Source organism: Lagenorhynchus albirostris, chromosome 12, assembly GCF_949774975.1.
Source record: "Lagenorhynchus albirostris chromosome 12, mLagAlb1.1, whole genome shotgun sequence".
NCBI classification, from domain to species: Eukaryota; Metazoa; Chordata; class Mammalia; order Artiodactyla; family Delphinidae; genus Lagenorhynchus; species Lagenorhynchus albirostris.
Window position 1 is genome coordinate 19,083,539 of NC_083106.1, and position 19,244 is coordinate 19,102,782.

Genomic DNA, 19,244 nt, shown 5'->3' on the forward strand with positions numbered 1-19,244 from the left:
GTATAGGACTCTCTATGCTTCCTGGACTTGATTTTTTCCTTTCCCATATTAGGGAAGTTTTCAACTATAATCTCTTCAGATATTTTCCCAGTCCCTTTCTTTTGCTCTTCTTCTTCTGGGACCCATATTATTCGAATGTTGGTGCGTTTAATGTTGTCCCAGAGGTCTCTAAGACTGTCTTCAATTCTTTTCATTCTTTTTCCTTTATTCTGCTATGCGGTAGTTATTTCCACTATTTTATCTTCCAGGCCACTTATCCGTTCTTCTGCCTCCGTTATTCTGCTATTGATTCCTTCTAGAGAATCTTTAATTTCATTTATTGTGTTGTTCATCATTGTTTGCTCTTTAGTTCTTTTAGGTCCTTGTTAAACGTTTCTTGTATTTTCTCTATTCTATTTCCAAGATTTTGGATCATCTTTATTATCATTACTCTGAATTCTTTTTCAGGTAGACTGCCTATTTCCTCTTCATTTGTTTGGTCTGGTGCGTTTTTACCTTGCTCCTTCATCTTCTGTGTTTCTCTATCTTCTCATTTTGCTTCACTTACTGTGTTTGGGGTCTCCTTTTTCCAGGCTGCAGGTTCGTAGTTCCTGTTGTTTTTGGTGTCTGCCCTCAGTGGCTAAGGTTGATTCAGTGGGTTGTGTAGGCTACCTGGTGGAGGGGACTAGTGCCTGTGTTCTGGTGGATGAGACTGGATCTTCTCTTTCTGGTGGGCAGGACCACGTCCGGTGATGTATTTCAGGGTGTCTGTGACCTTATTATGATTTTAGGCAGCCACTCTGCTAATGGGTAGGGTTGTGTTCCTGTCTTGCTAGTTGTTTGGCCTAGGGTGTCCAGCACTGTAGCTTGCTGGTCATTGAGTGGAGCTGGGTCTTAGCGTTGAAATGGAGATCTCTGGGAGTGCTTTCGCCATTTGATATTACGTGGAGCTGTGAAGTTTCTGGTGGGCCAATGTCCTGAATTCGGCTCTCCCACGTCACAGGCACAGGCCTGACACCCAGTCGGAGCACGAAGACCCTGTTAGCCACACAGCTAAGAAGAAAAGGGAGAAAAAAAGAAAGAAAGGATGGAAGGGAGGGATGGAGGGAGGGAGGACGGAAGGAAGGAGGAAGGAAGAAAGAAAGAAAGAAAAAGAAAATAAAATTTAAAAGTTATTACAATAAAAAATTTTTAAATTATTAAAAATTAAAAAATTTTAAAGTCATAAAAAAAAAGAAAAAGAAAGAAAGAAGAGAGCTAGCAAACCAAAAACCAAGTCCACTAATTATAACAAGCACTAAAAACTATACTAAGGACAGACAGGACCCTAGGACAAATGATAAAAGCAAAGCTCTACAGACAGAATCACACAAAGAAGCATACACATACACACTCACAAAAAGAGAAAAAGGAAAAATATGTATATATCTGTATTTAACAAAAAAAAGGAAGAGAGCAACCAAATCAATAAATAAATCTACCAATGTTAATAAACTCTAAGTATTAAACTTAGATAAACAAAACCAGAAACAAATTAGATACAGAAAGCAAACCCCAAGTCTACAGTTGCTCCCAAAGTCTACCGCCTCGATTTTGGGATGATTCACTGTCTATTCAGGTATTCCACAGATGCAGGGTATATCAAGTTGATTGTGGAGATTTAATCCGCTGCTCCTGAGGCTGCTGGGAGAGATTTCCCTTTCTCTTCTTTGTTCTCACAGCTCCTGGGGTTCAGCTCTGGATTTGGCCCTGCCTCTGCGTGTAGGTCGCCGGAGGGCATCTGTTCTTCGCTCAAACAGGATAGGGTTAAAGGAGCAGCTGATTCGGGGGCTCTGGATCACTCAGGCCGGGGAGCGGGAGGGGTACGGATGCGGGGCGAGCCTGCGGTGGCAGAGGCCAGCATGACGTTGCAACAGCCTGAGGTGCGCCATGTGTTCTCCTGGTGTAGTTGTCCATGGATCACGGGACTGCGGCAGTGGCGGGCTGCACAGGCTCCCGGGAAGGGAGGTGTGGAGAGTGACCTGTGCTCGCACACTGGCTTCTTGGTGGCGGCAGCAGCAGCCTTAGCGTCTCATGCCCGTCTCTGGTGTCCGCGCCAATAGCTGTGGCTCGCGCCCGTCTCTGGAGCTCGTTTAGGCAGTGCTCTGAATCCTCTCTCCTCATGCACCCTGGAACAACGGTCTCTTGCCTCTTAGGCAGGTCCAGACTTTTTCCCGTACTCCCTCCCAGCTAGCTGTGGCGCACTAGCCCCCTTCCGGCTGTGTTCACACCGCCAACCCCAGTACTCTCCCTGCGCTCCGACAGGAAGCCAGAGCCTCAGCTCCCAGCCCCGCCCACCCCGGCGGGTTAGCAGACAAGCCTCTCGGGCTGGTGAGTGCTGGTCGGCACCAATCCTCTGTGCGGGAATCTCTCTGCTTTACCCTCTGAACCGCTGTTGCTGCGCTGTCCTCCGTGGCTCCACAGCTCCCCCCGACGCCGCCACCCGCCGCCTCTGCCGGTGAAGGCACTTACTAGTGTGTAGAAACCTTTCCTCCTTCACAGCTCCCTCCCAGCGGTGCAGGTCCTGTCCCTATTCTTTTGTCTTTTTTTGTCTTTTTTCCTTCGCCCTACCCAGGTACGTGGGAAGTTTCTTGACTTTTGGGAAGTCTGAGGTCTTCTGCCAGCATTCAGTAGGTGTTCTGTAGGAGTTGTTCCACATGTAGGTGTATTTCTGATGTATTTGTGGGGAGGAGGGTGATCTCCACGTCTTACTTCTCCGCCATCTTGAAGGTCTCTTCTCTAGCGTAGTGTTTGATACATGGTAAATGTTCTATAAAAATGTTAGCTCTTTTTAGTAATACACTTTCTCCAACACAGATTTGAAGTCTTCATCCTTGTGTTAGGGATTAAGCTACTTAGTGAGTACATTTAGTAAAATTATTCCTATTTTACAAACATGGAAATTGAGAAGAGAGTAAGTCTGATTGTACTTTTAGGTCATCTTGTGGTTTTTCTGTTTTATTTTTGCATGGTTGATAGTGGTGGTAATTTGTGTTTTGTATTATTTTAATTCTCAGAGCAAGATTTTAGCCTGGAATTTATAGCCATTTTTTATTAGGCCAGTTTGCTCTCAAGAAAGCACTTGTCAAATGTATGATACCTCAAGCATTTTCAGAGTTGGCATGGTTTTTCCAAAAACTTGCAAGCATGATCTTGTAGATGTGACATTGAAAGATGTTGAAATTTTTGTTTTTGACCTTGCTTTCCTGTTAGCTCTGGCAATATCATTTTTATAGTACTTGTTACCCACTGACAGTAATTACTGTGGTTTTGTTCTCGAATGTCTTCAGAGTCAAAGGCCAGACTGCAATATTTGAGGAGATGATAGAAGATGAAGAAGGACTGGTGGATGATCGAATACCTACCACCAACCGGGGTCTGTGGGCAATAAGTGAGACAGAGCGATCCATGAAAGCTCTGCTATCGTTTGCAAAATCACATCGATTTGATGTTGAATTCATTGATGAGGGAAGTACTTCAATGGATCTCTTTGAAGCTTGGAAGAAAGAATATAAGGTAACAGTAATTTAAAACTTCCTTTCCATATTCAGAATTCTCCTCCTTGGGCTTCCCTGGTGGCAGAGTGGTTGAGAGTACGCCTGCCGATGCAGGGTACACGAGTTTGTGCCCCGGTCCGGGAAGATCCCACGTGCCGCGGAGCGGCTGGGCCAGTGAGCCATGGCCGCTGAGCCTGCGCGTCTGGAGCCTGTTCTCCACAACGGTAGAGGCCACAACATTGAGAGGCCCGTGTACCGAAAAAAAAAATAAGAAAGAATTCTCCTCCTTTACATTAATTTTAGTTGCTACTTTCCTTTTTCTCTCTTCAGCTTTTAAAAATCTGCTTTAGAGAGTTGAGGTGTCGTAATTTATCTTTCCCTAAAATGTAATGATTGTAATGATGAATAATAAATATAATAATACTGAACAAGTGAGAAGTTTCTGTTTATTACTAAAAATAATTACTAAAATGAAATTTATATGCAACCTTTTGTTTTTCCTTGAAAGTGTGTTATTCTAGTCTTAGCTTGGTCTTACACTGCTGTTCTCTGAAATCAGAGTGTGGCTTTGTTTCCTTTTTTGTTTTTTTCTTTTGCTCTGTGAATAACAACCAAACATCAACAACCTTAAAGATTGGAGAACATAGTAAACATTTCTCAACATATAAGACTAGAAACCATTGCAATTAATAATGCACAAAGGGACTCTTCATATTTATACTTAATAATTTCATCATATTATAACTCTATGCTTGAGATTCCAGAATTCGTTAATTTTGAATTATTCTTTATATGTGGATTTTTTAATCCCTTGTCCTACTTTGCAAGTGAGATGGGTGAGGAAATAAAAGAAGTGGGTTTTTTATTTATAATGTTATATTCCATTTGATATCTTTTAATTTTTTAATCTAAAGTTCTTGCCTTTTAAAGCAGGATAAAAATTTCTCTCAAGAAAGAGAAGCTGTGCTGTCTATAATATCAATTCATACATTTGATAGATTGAAGAATGATACTTCCATAGCATCAAAATCATTGGTTCATAGTAGTTTTTTTCTTTTCACATTACTATTCTAAAAGCAAAAGCACATTAACACAGTTAATTACAGAGGTCATGGAAGAAACAATACTATATACAGTGTTCATTTGCCCCTACGTTCTTCCTTTGAGTTCAGTTTAGCCACATGGTCTGTGTCAGAGGAGTACTTATCATGCAGTTCACCCAGATCTTTATTCATTTGTTCTCCATAACATTGCAGACTAAACCCTTTAACAACAGTGTAAATGAATGAGCTGCTGCTACGCACATCAATCAGGATCTAACTCAAAGCATAATGTTAGTTAGTGAAGAAAGCAGATCAAAAAATTTTATACTGATTGATAGCATTTTTATAAATTTCAGAAACATATAAAACCAGATTATTAAAGATGTATGGATTAGTATAACTCCAGCAAAAAGTACAGAATAGTAAGTCCAATTCAGAATAGTGGTTACCCCATTGTTGGGGGTTGAAGGAAGAATGCGTGAGGCAAGAGAGTGATGCAGTTGAGAAGGAACACAGGCTTCCTAAGGAACTGGCATTATTCTCTTTCCTAATTCAGATGATGTGGACTCAGTTGTATACTTTAATATTCTCATTATCATATATACATATTATTTTGAGAATGTGCAATATTTTATAATAAAAAGTATTTCTTTAAAAAATAAAGCAGAGATTCCACCAGTCTAGTATTGATCTGTAAAGCTCTTTGATCCTACCAAGAAATCTCGGGGTATGCTGTTCCTGAGATTCTGAAGAGGCAATACACTATAGTGTCCTGTGGAGATTATTCAGACCCACTGCCTCATCCTAAAAATGGCCCAAGAATTGCTTGTACCTTAGACCCGTAATGAAAACACTGTGTATGATTTAAGACCTCAGTGAAGACTCTTGACCAAGGGACATCTTGGTGGTTTTAACCAGTTTTAATTATGTGCTTTACCACTGCCTGTCTTTTCTGTTCCTTCAGTTGCTTCATGAATATTGGATGGCTCTGAGGAATCGTGTGTCTGCTGTTGATGAGCTTGCAATGGCTACAGAACGACTAAGAGTACGTGATCCTAGGGAGCCAAAGCCCAGTCCACCAGTTCCTCATATCATTGAACCACATGAGGTAATTTGCAAATGAATCACAGAAAAGAACACAGCAAATAGATGTCACAAAAATCCCAAGATCCGTAGAAGGGATAGAGTCAGGGCAGTGATGTCTTCAATAAGTAAGTGTTTCATATCTGCTCTTCGTTTGAGCCATATGAAGTTGTTTGTTTTTGTAGTAGGTCAGAGATGAGCAATTTCATGTCTAATACATGCTTAGCATTCACTGTTTGGGTGCATTTGCACGTTTGTTTGTTTCTCTCCACGTTGCATATTCATCTATTCTTGAGCACCTTTTGCGTGCCAAAACCTAAAGATATTCTTGGTCAGTTTTTAGACGTATGTCCTATTACTTCAGCTTTTTCAGAACTAAAAAAATCTTCCATAAGAACAACCAAGAACTGATTTTGCACTGTTTTCCTTTGCTAACGATGAACAGATATTGACAACTTATCGTCTATTAAATTCCTCTTTGTATCTCAGAATTAAAAAAAAACTCCACCAACCTTTTTTCTTCATATTAAAAATATTATTTTCTTTAGAATTTGTTTTTATTCCTTTAATCTTTTAAATCTTTTTTTTCCTATAAAGCTTGAAGACTGTAACTTAGAAAAACTTAGAAATATTCATTATATACTATTTCACTTCATTTTTAAAATAGAATTCTCAATAAGTTTTAGGTGACAACAAATTCCTCTTTTTTTTTTTCTGTTACCATATTCTACTGGCGGGGGGGTGGGGCACAGAAAGGAGGAGCAGAGAGATTCTTCCTTGGATTTCGTAAAATCACTTCATTTGTATGGCCAAAGTAGCATACCATTTTATTTTTCTTTATCCCATAAATGTATTACTGAAAAATCATACACAAATAGCCTTTGGTTGATTTTTAACCTACTTCAGGTATATAGGGAAGCTTTTTATTTAAAAGAATTCTGCCTTGAATGTTGTCTTCTATACAGTAAAATATATATATTTTTTGAAATATGTTAATATTATCTAGTATCCCTTTTGCAAATTTGAGTTTTCACATGTAAATATGTTTTCATAAAATAGGACACTTTTTAAGAAAGAATTAAAATAGAAGAATTGTGCATGTTTAATATAATGTTACCATCTTAGAATAAAGAAGTTGTTTTGTTTTGTTTTTAGGTAGAACAAAATCGTATAAAACTACTAAACGATAAAGCTGTTGCTACATCACAGCTTCAGAAAAAACTCGGGCAGCTTCTTTACCTAACTAACTTGGAGAAGGTATTGTTTTTAAAAGATGCTACTTTTTCCCATACTGTATTATCAATAAACCACTTTATTGACTCCTTTCATTTAATCTATTAGTCCCCTAATTAATGGTATAGGTGTTTTTTTAATCATTCTTTTATTTGTTTGTGTTAGTTATGTGAGAACACTAGCTACGTCTGCAATAGCTACACAGATCACAAAAGAAGATGATATCTATAGAAAATATGTTATACAGATAATGTAAAGGGTTTGCAGTATATAGTATAGCACAATGTAAACAGACTGTAGTTGGAAGCCTTGAATAGTGAAAGTATTACAACATACCACTCAGCAAAGATAAACGCATGCATCCAATAACGCACACACGGATTTTTTTAATTTGTTTTTTGAAACTGTGTAGTGTGTTTGGAAAGCTGCTAAATAAGAGGACGTGGAAACGAATTATTTAATGTAATTCACAACATATTTTCTTAGTAGTAAGCAAAGTACTGTATTGGACTTTGATGAATATAATTCCATTTTCTGGCAAGAATAAATGGGAGTGGCAGAGTAACTTATCAGAACAACATATAATAGTAGTTTTTTGGATAGGGCAAATGAAGGAAAGCAGTAGACTACAATTGGTCCTGAAAACTAGTACAAAATACATTTAAGTGAATCATTAAATCTCAGCAATGACAAAATGAAAAAGTTGGACATTCTTTATAGGTAAAAATAGCATAGTAGTTAAGAAGGTAGACTTTTGGACCTAGATAGTGCAAATTTGAATCATGATGCCACTATTTTCTAAATATAGGACTTTATTCAAGTTATTTACTTCTCTTTGTCCCATCTGTAAAATGAGAAAAGTAACACTATCTTGTAGGGCTCTCTTGAGGATCAAATGAATTAATATATGTAAGTGCTAAAGTGTTTACTGGTTTATTAAGCACTTTTTAGGTATTCACTATTAATGTTATTATATTATTACTATTATTATAATGATGACTACTATTTTGGCAGGGGAAAAAAGAGAAGAACTTTAAGTCAATCTCTCAAAATGCTAGCTATAGAAAAATAACATTCGGAAAAATATTCTTGATATTTCTGGACATGAGTTTTTAAAATACAAGATTTCTGTACTTTAAATGTGAGAGTCAAAATTAAGAGATAGTTGATGATTCTTTTAGTTATGGAACATAAGTTGATATCCTCTATATGTTGAATTATTTTTTTAAAAATTAAAATTCCAAGGATATAATCTATGTAGGAAAACCCATTTGGCAAAAAATATAAGAAAATAATATTTACTCTATAAATGAAGGAAAATAAGCAATCTGCAAACTACTAAGCATAGGACAAATCCAGCCCATCACCTGTTTTTGTGAATAAAGTTTTATTGGAATACAGCTATACTCATTCGTTAAGTATTGTCTACAGCTGCTTTTGTGCTATAATAGCAGAGTTGAGGAGTTAGAGCAGAGATCGTATGGCCGACAAAGCCTAAAATATTTACAATCATGCCCTTTGTGGAAAACACGCTAATTCTTACATTAAATAAATTAGAAAAGAAGAGATATTGTAAATTCTGGTCGATTGTTTACAAAATGCTATAGTAATACCTTCTCTTGCGTGCTTGCTCTTGGTTAATCCCCTCCTACACTGACTCTAGGCTTAGGCAGATGACTTGTTTTGGGCCTTGTGTCACAGAGATTTGAAAAGTCCACGCACTTTGGAATTCTCCCAATTGTGTCATGTTTTGGAACTCTGCGACTATGTGAAGAAGCCCAGGTTACCTTTCTTGAGGAGCAAAAACCTTAGCTTAGCCCTCTCCCCAGACCAGCTAGCCTACCAACTGCTAGATATGAGTGTGGGCCGTCCTGGACCATCCAGCCCAAGCCAAATCAGTGCATCCCAAAGTAACCCAGGTGACCTGTAGCATCAGGAGAAATTAATGTTTTTTTAGCCACTAAGGTTTTAGGTGGTTTGCTATGTTACCTGAAACAAATCAATAATTAACAGAGGAAAAGAATAATTCAGTCCAACTTTTTTTAAATGCTGTGTACTTACGTTGTAGTTAATGGAATTGTTTTAACCATTAGAACTTCTGAATCCATGCACAATTTGGCTTTTTTTTTCTGCTTATAAGAGTCAGAGGATAATCAAGAACAATTTAGTAATCTATGAGTCTATTTTACTTTCCTTTATGTTTTCCTCAGTTTTAAAACCTGTTCAGTTGATGACTTTTTTGGAAATCTTTCAGTTTTTAAAGAGACTTTGAAAAGCTATTATACTTCAACATAATTTCCAGGCATAGTTAGGTCTCAAATCAGTAATATTTCTGGTCTCTAATTATTTGCTTTGCCTTGGTGAGATTAGAAAAAGGATACAGAGAAGAAATCAGTATTAATAAGGAGTTATGTGAATAAATGCTGCCTCTTCCCAGTGTCTTTGATCCCATGCCAAGTGGACATGCAGAATATCTATTTCTTTATTAAAAAAATATATCTAACATGAAAGTAAAATTTGAGAATTTAGGTAAATTATATCATATTTTGCTTTTTATTTTGCCTTCTATCATAATCACAAATACAGTAATATGATAACTTTAACAAACTGTGTTAAAAATTGAGTCCATTTTTTTCTTCACACCTTAAATAAATGTTATTTGTAAATCCCAGGAATGATAGTATTAATATATGAATTATTAGGTCATCTCAATTATTAGATTATTTTAATTGCCAACATTTACTTTTATAAATGAGTTGTACAACATGTAACGGCTTTTAAAATATAACTAATATATGTTTTAATTCTTTTTTGGATAGTCTCAGGACAAAACATCAGGAGGTATTAATCCAGAACCTTGTCCAATCTGTGCTCGGCAACTGGGAAAACAGGTGAAATTATAATAAATATTACATGCATTTGTAAAATACTTTACAGTCTTCAAAGGCTTTTACCTACAACTCGCCCCACCCTCAAACTTTGCATGCAAGGCAAATAGTACCTCTGTCTGAAAGGTAGGGCCAAAGGTTAACTGACTGGCTTAGTGCCAAATATGTTTGAGCAATGTTTTCCCTTAAGTGATAGGTGAAAACATATTTCTAGAATAGCCCCATCTTTTTCATTAAAGGTGAATAATTTTAAGTATTATTTCCAGTCACTTGAGTCTGTCAGTTTACCATGGTTATTTGGTACTTGTACAGAAATATAATACGGCATATACAGATTTACTTAAGTTATGACAAAGGTATAGTAACGTAGTTCTTACTTAACATTATTACTGTCTAATAGTACCAGGATTTAAAGCGCAAATAACAGCAATCCTGAGGAAATTCATATGTGATTTTTAGAAGACTATTATATCAATTAAGTATACTTCTTTGTGAATATTAGTATACAAATGTCTATAAACTTAATGGAACTGTATTAGTTTTCCTCAAAGAGATTCTTATTTTTACTTTATGAAATGTGATTTATGATACTATAAGTTCCTACTTTGTATGATAAATAAATATATGTAATATCGGTATATTCACTGCTTTTCAAATTTTGAAAGATAAGTCTATTACTATTAAATGAGTAAAAGTGTCCTTGGCACTTTTTTCTATGGAGCTGAGAGTAGAAGCCTAAATATATGAGTTCCATATTCTGACCAGCAATAATCAGAAAGAACATATCTTTTAGTTTCCACGATTCATGGAGAAGATAAGATTTTAAAGGATATTTTATTGATAATAAATCTTAAAAGGACAGATTGGTAATGGAGGAGAAGAATAGAAATTACAGATACTGGCAATTTCTGTTAAAAATCAGTGATAAAAACATTTTGATAAAAATTACTATAAAAATGGAAAGGATCATGGTGTAAGTAGTTTCTTCTTTGCTTTTAGTTTTGATGAGATTCATGCAACTAGATTGTCTCAGAAATTTTATTATCTTTAACATTTCCATCTCATTTTCTATATAATAAATGCTTTAACATGTGAAAATGTAAATCTGCTTATTACTAAGTTGTGTAGAATATACTGAATATGACATTATGTCCAAATTAATGTTGTAGTCAGTCTATTCTGTGAGAGTGCTAAAGAGTAATTTGCATTTTTCCTAAATGCTGAAATGAGAATACGAGCATCTTACAAAATAATGATGACTGACTATTATCCTCCTATTAGGGTGAACAGAACTAAAGACTATGAAAGCTTAGTCTAGTTGGACTAAAACATAGTTAGTTTAAAAGTATAACTTAGTTTTTATGACTTAAAAAGGATATTTATATCATGAAATAGTTAGGAAATGAAATTTTGACTCTCTTCTCCTTTTAATATGTTTATAGATTGGAAGGCATCTTTGATAGCATCTCACTGAGGCATATGCTATGTGTTTTCTTTTTTAGTGGGCAGTACTGACCTGTGGGCACTGTTTCTGTAATGAATGCATTTCAATTATTATCGAACAGTACAGCGTGGGGTCTCACAGGAGCTCCATTAAGTGTGCCATCTGCCGCCAGACCACATCTCATAAAGAAATCTCGTATGTCTTCACCTCAGAGAAAGCCAGCCAGGAAGAGGACATCCCTGTGAAGGTAAAGTCAGTTAAGAACATGTAGACGCATAGTCAGAGCAAGATAATAGGAATCAGTATCTGGCCGTGAGAGCATCAAAATCAGAACAAGCCTGGCCCAGTGACTATGGAGCAACCACTGTTGTCTGTCTGTAGATACACTGCCTGAAAGCCTCAGCTTTACCATCTACTTGTTCCTCGTGGGAGGAACACAAGAAAGCTTTTTCAGACATATTTAGTTAGTAATAGTTATGCCCATCGTGGCAAAAAAAGTAACATCTTAGAATTCCAGTCCCTTACTATTTTTGCAGTGTTTCTGTCCATTACAAATTGATAGAGCTCTGGTTAAGTTCAAGGTTTCTTTTTCTTCATTCTTCCATTCAGCCCCGGGTATCAGGAAAAAAGATGTGCCCCACCAAATTGAAGGATAAAATAAATTGATTACTGAAGTTAGTGAAGACTGTCACAAGGAGGAGGTAGTGCACTTTTAGACGGCGTGGGTTGGTATTTCAGAGTATAGCCAAAGCTTTGCGTTATTTTCCTAATTTTTTTCCCATGCTTCCTTCAGAACTTTAAGAAATAAGACTATAATTTAAAATCCAAATAGGATCTGTAACTGGACTTTCTGCCTAAGGGGTATTTATTTAATGAGAAGCCTCTACTAGACTTTTTTGTTCTTTGTTTTGCTTAAGCATGCTTTTTTTTTTTCTCTCTAACCAAACTTAGACAATGGACAACTCAATGTATGAGTATAGTAGGGAATATAGGCCAGAAGGAGTGGTTGGGAGAATGGGGCAGCTGGCTCATAAGCAAGAGGTAGTAGAATATTTTTCATTCATTTCTTCTCCTTCTGGGTCCCTGATGCTCTCTGCTCACTTATTTTTCAGGGTTGTATTTTGTGAGTAGAATTAACCACAAGTTGAAGCTGCCAGGAGTTAGGCAGTTGTTAGGATGCCCTCTCCCGAGAACACTGGAGTTCCATTAAAGAATATCTAATTGCTATTTATTCCCACTGTCATTTGAGTAAAACCTGAAAATATCAGTCACAGTGCTCTCAAGTGTGTTGAGGTAAACAGAATCCCAAAGTTGGGATGAACTTTCATTCATTCATTCTTCCCGTACATGTTTACTGGACACATACTGTATGCCAGGCAGTGTGCTGGGCCTCACAGATGCAACACACACTCATGAATAAAACAGGTATGATTGCTGCCCTCATGGATTTTACATTTTGGCAGTCGGGGGAAGGAGTTTGAGTTGAGGCAGAAAGCACAGACATTAAGCAAATAATTGACGTGATAAGCACTACAAAAGAAAATGAAACCTGGCTTCTCTGAGGGAATGGCAGTTAAGTAGATGTCTAAAGGATGAATGGATCAGCCAGCCTGAGAGAGGGTAAAAGTGATCTTGTTGGGAGGAGGCTGCAAGACAGAAAAAACAACCAACCAAAAATCCCAGTATGTGAATAGGTCTGAGACAAGAAGAAACTCAAATGGAACTGAGTAGCTGCGATGTAGAAAACACAAAGGAGAATGGAATGAAATGAGTCGAATCCAAAGAGGGGCCAGATACTGAAGAGCCGTCTGAGCATCTGAGAATTTTCTTTTCATGTAAAGAAAGCTATTAACATGTTATATGTTATAAGCAGAGGAGTATCCTGATCAGACTTGGATTTTTAAAAGATTCCTCTTGCTACAGTATGGAAATTAGATTAGCAGGAATAGAAAAGACTAGAGTAGAAAAAAATTTGGAGAGACCAATTTAGGAGGCTACAACAGTAGTGATGGTGGCTTTGATTAGGTTGGTGGCAGTGGAGATGCAAAGAAGTACATATATTCAGGAGATGTTTGGAGTAGAGTTGATGAATGAGATACAGTATCGGAGGGGTTGATGATGAAGAGGGAGATTTCGTAGGTGACCTCTGGTTTCTGATGTGAAAAATCAAGTGGCTAAAAGTACAGTTAACTATATAAGGTACTTGGAAGAAGGGTACATTTAGATATACTATATTTGAAGTGCCGAAGACATCCACGTAGAACTTTCCAGCAAAGTGTTAATATGTGGAGCTGGAGAGAGAAAATTCAGAGACATTGGCATAAGTGATCTTTGAAGCCATGAAAGTGTATAAGCTGGCCTAAGGAAAGAAACATAAAATTTAGCTTCAAATCAGGTCCTGCAGCACTCCATAGCTTTTCAAAAAAAATGGAATAAAGGGAGAGGAGCTGAAAAAGGAGACCAAGAAAGAGCAACTAGAGGCATAGGCAGTCCTGGAGAACATGCTGCCAACAGAGGCAATGGAAACTCGGCTTCAAGGAGGAGGCGGTTATCAGCTGTTTCCCTTAATGCTGAAGGTGGCTCAGCTACAAGATGGACTAATTTGGCTACTGAAGGTCATTGGAAAGGAGCCCTTTCCGTGGAAATGTATTAGCAAAAAGCAGATTGGGAGGGAATGAGAAGTGAACAGGAAATGAATAGGTCAAGAGAGAAAAATGCCCAACTACTTCATAAATTGAGCTGTGAAGTAGAAAAGTGAGTGTTGTAACCAGAAGGGGATATGAAGTGCAGAAAGGCTTTGTGTTTTTTTGTTTTATTCTGCTTAATATAAAAGATTCTTGAGCATGTTTAATCTTCAATAAAGAAGAGTAGATTGAAGATATAGGAGAGAAAAGGGATAATGCATAATACAAGATTCTTGAAAAGACAGGAAGAGTGTTGATATGTAGAGAGAAAGTAGAGATCTCATTGAAATTGAATAACTAACAAGTGTAGGTTGGGCTATTGCACAACCAAGCTATAAGGGTAGGGGTCCTTATCAGAGAATAGGAGATCTTTAATTATTATTATTATTGAAATATAGTTGATTTACGATGTTTCGTTGGTTTCAGGAGTACAGCACAGTTAATCAGTTATACATATACATATATCCACTTATTTTTTTTTTTAGATTCTTTTCCCTTATAGGTCATTACAGAGAATTGAGTAGAGTTCCCTGTGCTATAGATTAGGTCCTTATTAGTTATCTATTTTATATATAGTAGTGTGTATATGTCAGTCCCAATCTCCCAATTTATCCCTCCCCTCCCTTCCCACCCCCGGTAACCATAAGTTTGTTTGCTACATTCGTGATTCTGTTTCTGTTTTGTAAATAAGTTCATTTGTACCATTTTTTAGATTCCACATATAAGCGATATCATATGATATTTGTATTAGTTCTTTCCAGAGGGACAGGTTTTCGGTACTCCAGATGTGACTGTAGAAGTGGGTGACTCAAGTGAGGTGGAGGAGAAAAGGTGGTAGAAGCTGAACCAATGAGATCTGAATGTTGAATAGGTGGTCCAAGTGGACGGTATATAATGTCCAGAGTTAGTATACTTTAACCTATTCACCACACAAAGAACTGCTTTCCTTTTCAGTCCCCCCTCCCCTTTTCCTCCTACTCTTATAGTTTCTTTCTCCTTTTCCTTCCCATAAAGAGTCTTTCTTTAGCCTTTTCTTCTTCCCTTTTATCTTTTCCTCTGGCCTCAGGCATCCCAAGGGCCACAGATAGCATTCACGGCCTAAGCAGGACTGCTGACCCTTAGGTGAAAGCATTCATCACAGTATGGGGAACGAGCATAAGAAAGAACTGCTGTGTCAGGCTTCATGCAGTAAGGTTTAGGAAGTGATTGCTCTGGCTACCAGTAAACAGCACAGCCTCTGTGAAACTGAGTCATTGAGCCCATCAAACCCAAACACCTGTTCATTTTATGGCAGCTTTCCTAGACACCCAGGAGAGAGATCAGGACAGTTACATTTGCTGTCCTGTTGGAACAGGGATATCTGTCAAATACTGTTTATTATGTTCTGACTTCTTCCTGTCTTTCATGGGTATTGATAAACACATGAATTAATTGAAGGATCTTGTAAAAAAATTAAAAGAATACAGAATTCACTAAAGTTAATTTCTCTTTTTGATGCATAAATATTTACTTTTCATTAAATACAAGACTGAATATTGTACTTACTATGCAAGCAAGTTTTATCACTTTTCCACATTCTCACATTGCTTCTTGCTACATTAACTTTTGTTTTCTGTCACCATTTCTGTCTGCCACTTCTGCCTTCTGCTGCCTGTCACATTTCTGCCACCTTCTCCTTAAAGCATGTGCTTATCGTTTACTCTGACCATCTGAAACTACCCCACTAAATGGTCACATCATCTGTCTTGGAGTTGAGGGATATAAAGATGACTCTATATGAATAATGAAGGCATTATTTTGAAATTTTATAAATATTAGTTCATACTATTCCTAAACTTAGGGGTTCTTTTTTATTGTTGGTTATCCAATCCCTGATTTTTATTAAACACTCCTGAGAATTAATTTTTCATTTCATTAAAGTTTTTATCTGAAATGTTTATTTTACTCTAAGCATTCATGTCAAGGCTCTTGGACATAGCAAACAGTGTAATATCATACATGGTGCTTAATCATATAGCTGATCTCAGACAAAAGATATTTGGAGAACATAAAAATAGAATTAAATAATATAAGACATTTTTTTCTACTGGTATTTCACAATGTAAGGAATCCTATTGACTGACCATATAAATAAAATGAGTAAAATGTTCATTAGTGAATTAGTGGACTCTATCTACCCTAACAGCAGTGTGACAGTATTCCTGAATGACCCTTGGAACCTACTGGGCATTTCACAAAGTAAACAAAATTCCCCCTGCAAGTTCTGACAGCTGCCAGGCATTTTAGAGGGTGAAGTAGGCCTCCTGGCAGAACATATGCCCCACGTGGCCTGTTCCCCGTGTCCTCAGTTTGGCTAGGTTTCATACAAAGCATTTTTGTCAGTGGAAACCGTGACCCCATAATGGACACGATTCTTATGTCATAAGTTTCTGTCCAGGAGAAAATACATGGATATAGCCATAGCAAAGCCTTCCCACCTGTCCCACACACACCACAGTGCTTCATCTTCTCACACTTTTGAGTGTCTAATAATCAAGTGGTCTGCTTTTTAAAATAAAGAATTTTTTCAGGCTCCATTCCCATATATTTTAACTCGTTAGATCTCGGGTCTGGTCCAGGAAACTACATTTTTAACAAGCAAATCTATTGCTAGTAGAGATGTTTTATACAGCCTTTTTGTAGAGGAAAAAAATACTGTATTTCTACATTAAAACTCTCAGAGAAACCTAGTAATACCATGGGTCATATTCTACTATGTGTAGAATCCTGTTGTTTCCTTTCTGTTTTTCTCTTTTCTTTTTCTTTTTTTTTTTCTTTTTGACTTTTTGTTCAGTTGATTCAAAGGTGACTTGTGAAGTCTGTCTTGTACTTTCTAAATACAATTAAAATATCTGGGTGGGATAAAACTATAAAATTATGACTGAGTTTAAAATTGACATAAAATAATTTGGTAAATATGCTTATCTAAATATTTTCATATGAGATATGTGATATTATCTTATAATACTAACTGGTAAATTAATATTATGTATAATATTAATGTATAGTGTAATATTAATACATGAATATTAACTGGTAAATTTATAACACAGTTAAGTGTTTTTGTTAGAAAATGTCATGAATAAATATAATTGCAAAAAACCATTTCTATTCACCAGCCAAGTTAGCTCTTGAACTGTTAGTGAGTCTCATGTTGAAATTAGCAATAGCTTGCAATAAATTGAACATACAGTAAAGACTTCTAAGATATAAACTATAAGTTATTTTTATGAACACTTTTACTGTGTGGAGTATAAACTCCATTAAAATGTGGAAAAGACATTATTCATGAGGTGAGGACTTTTGTTTCATTTGCTACTGTATCCCTAGTATCTAGAACAATGCCTGGCATGTAAGAGGTACTCAGTGGATGGATGGATGGATGGTTGGCTGGATGGATGGATGGACAAGTAAACCACTGATTAGTATTTACATATAATATCCCCAAAAACCTTTGGCTCCAAATAAAATTTTTAACTTTTTTGCAGTTGCTAACTTTATCTCTTTGAAATAATCATTAAAGTATTTTAAAGAACAGGATAATATTTTTGTGGCTAAGTGCACTTGTAAAATTTCCCACATAGGCTGCCTGGATGGAGTTTCCATTGAACTTTATTCAAGTAACATGTGAAGAACGCAACCCAGGCATATGCTTGAAAAGTATTCCTACTTTTTGAGATCAATCATACAAGCTGTGTAACTGCACTAAATTGTATCTGTCACTATCAACATGGATTTTTAGCGTGGTGAACAGGTGCAGACAGAAATAAAACAATGCTAACTGATCTTACTCAGCAGGAACTACTATGGACAGCACAGGCAAACTGAAAGAGTTAGCTCTGCTTCAAAAGGAAAAGTCCAGAATAAAAGTAATGAAAGTCAGAAAGTACTAAGACAGGAAATGACTTCTTCTATACTAAACAATAGGAAACAGATCAAGTTACAAATCAGCAAGGAAACCTAAAGAAAAATCTATGATCTATCATACAACTGATTAGAGATCATAGTTCTTTTGGGGGGGGGAGGCGGAGCTAGATTGTGTAAATTTGTCTTTTTTAAAGTGATGTTCTTCAGTTAAATGAATCTTCAAAAAAATCTCTAATCTCAGGATCTTTGATTCTTGTAGTAGGTTTAAAAGATTGCGAAAAGCCAATACAAGTAATAACTGGAAGATTTAAATGTTATCCCTGCTCTGTTTCAGATGTGATTGTCCCATTTCTGATAAGGCTGAAACTTCTTATCTGGGGCAGCTAGCACAGGTTAGGCATCCATTTGACCCTAGAGCAGTAAGAGGTACTGCAGGTACAATAGCATGCAGCACTAGGGTAATGGCATAATTCAGAACACCAGTTCACTTGTGATAAACACAGTCCCAATTGTATCACTAATGTAGTAAGCTTAAAAGGTCCCAGAATTACAAGCCTCCCACCCATTCCCCTAAAACCCTTATTCATCTGTAAGAAATCAGGGTAAACCAAAAGTGTAATATTATTTTTCAGTAGAAGTAATTTGCACAAAAGCATAAACATAAATTCAGAATAAAACAAACGGCATACAATGAAAAGTAATGTTCTCCTTCATTCTTCCTTCTTTGCCTATTTCTATTGCCAGTTTCTATTTTTGTTATGACTTTCAGTAATATACATAAATTTTGTTTCTTGAAGTACTAGCTGTAGACAGTATCTGCTAATAGTCCTCACGTCAAAATAGGAGGAAATTCGTGCATCTCTTCTTCCTTCATTCTTTCTTTTCCCTTCCACATTCTAATTTTTGTTATAGTATCATTTTTATATTATAATGTTTATACTGTCATGTTTTGTTATCTAATTGTAGATGTGACTTCCATATCTAAAAATATCAGTAAATGGTGTGTACAATATTATAATATAAATACTTTTCATTAGAGAACCAAGCAGAGTGATTGAAGTCATGCAGAAAGGAATGTAACCCTAATCCTCTCATTTAAACTTCGCTTTTCAAGGAAGAATCTTCTGAGTGCCCCAGTGTAGTAGAAGTTCTCATTTTTTTAGCTAGCTTCCTTCATTTCTGTGTCAGCCTTATCTGGCACCATTATTCATGTAATCCTCATTCTACAATTCTTTTTTCGCTGTGATCTGCTGCATCAAGAAATTTTAACATGATAAGCATGTGAACGGAAAATCAGAGTTTTTACACTTCTGAAAATGACTTCATTCTGCCTTCACTTTAGAGTCATAAGTGACTGGCAACCCCCATACTGTAAGACATTATTTGACATGTTTTATGTATATTAGTGTGTATGTATGGAATATATATAATATATAAACATATATACT

The 19,244-nt window shown here is 36.5% G+C and overlaps 1 protein-coding gene across 1 annotated transcript in view; it reads left to right on the plus strand.

Annotated features, from left to right (window-relative positions):
* The window catches only part of SHPRH (SNF2 histone linker PHD RING helicase), a 71,471-nt gene that overhangs the window by 37,926 nt on the left and 14,301 nt on the right, over positions 1-19,244 (plus strand). Inside the window, exons 20-24 of the mRNA XM_060167997.1 lie at positions 3,309-3,534; positions 5,523-5,666; positions 6,797-6,898; positions 9,694-9,765; positions 11,265-11,453. Of these exons, the coding sequence (XP_060023980.1) occupies positions 3,309-3,534; positions 5,523-5,666; positions 6,797-6,898; positions 9,694-9,765; positions 11,265-11,453 (733 nt within the window). The remainder of the gene's footprint in view (positions 1-3,308; positions 3,535-5,522; positions 5,667-6,796; positions 6,899-9,693; positions 9,766-11,264; positions 11,454-19,244) is intronic.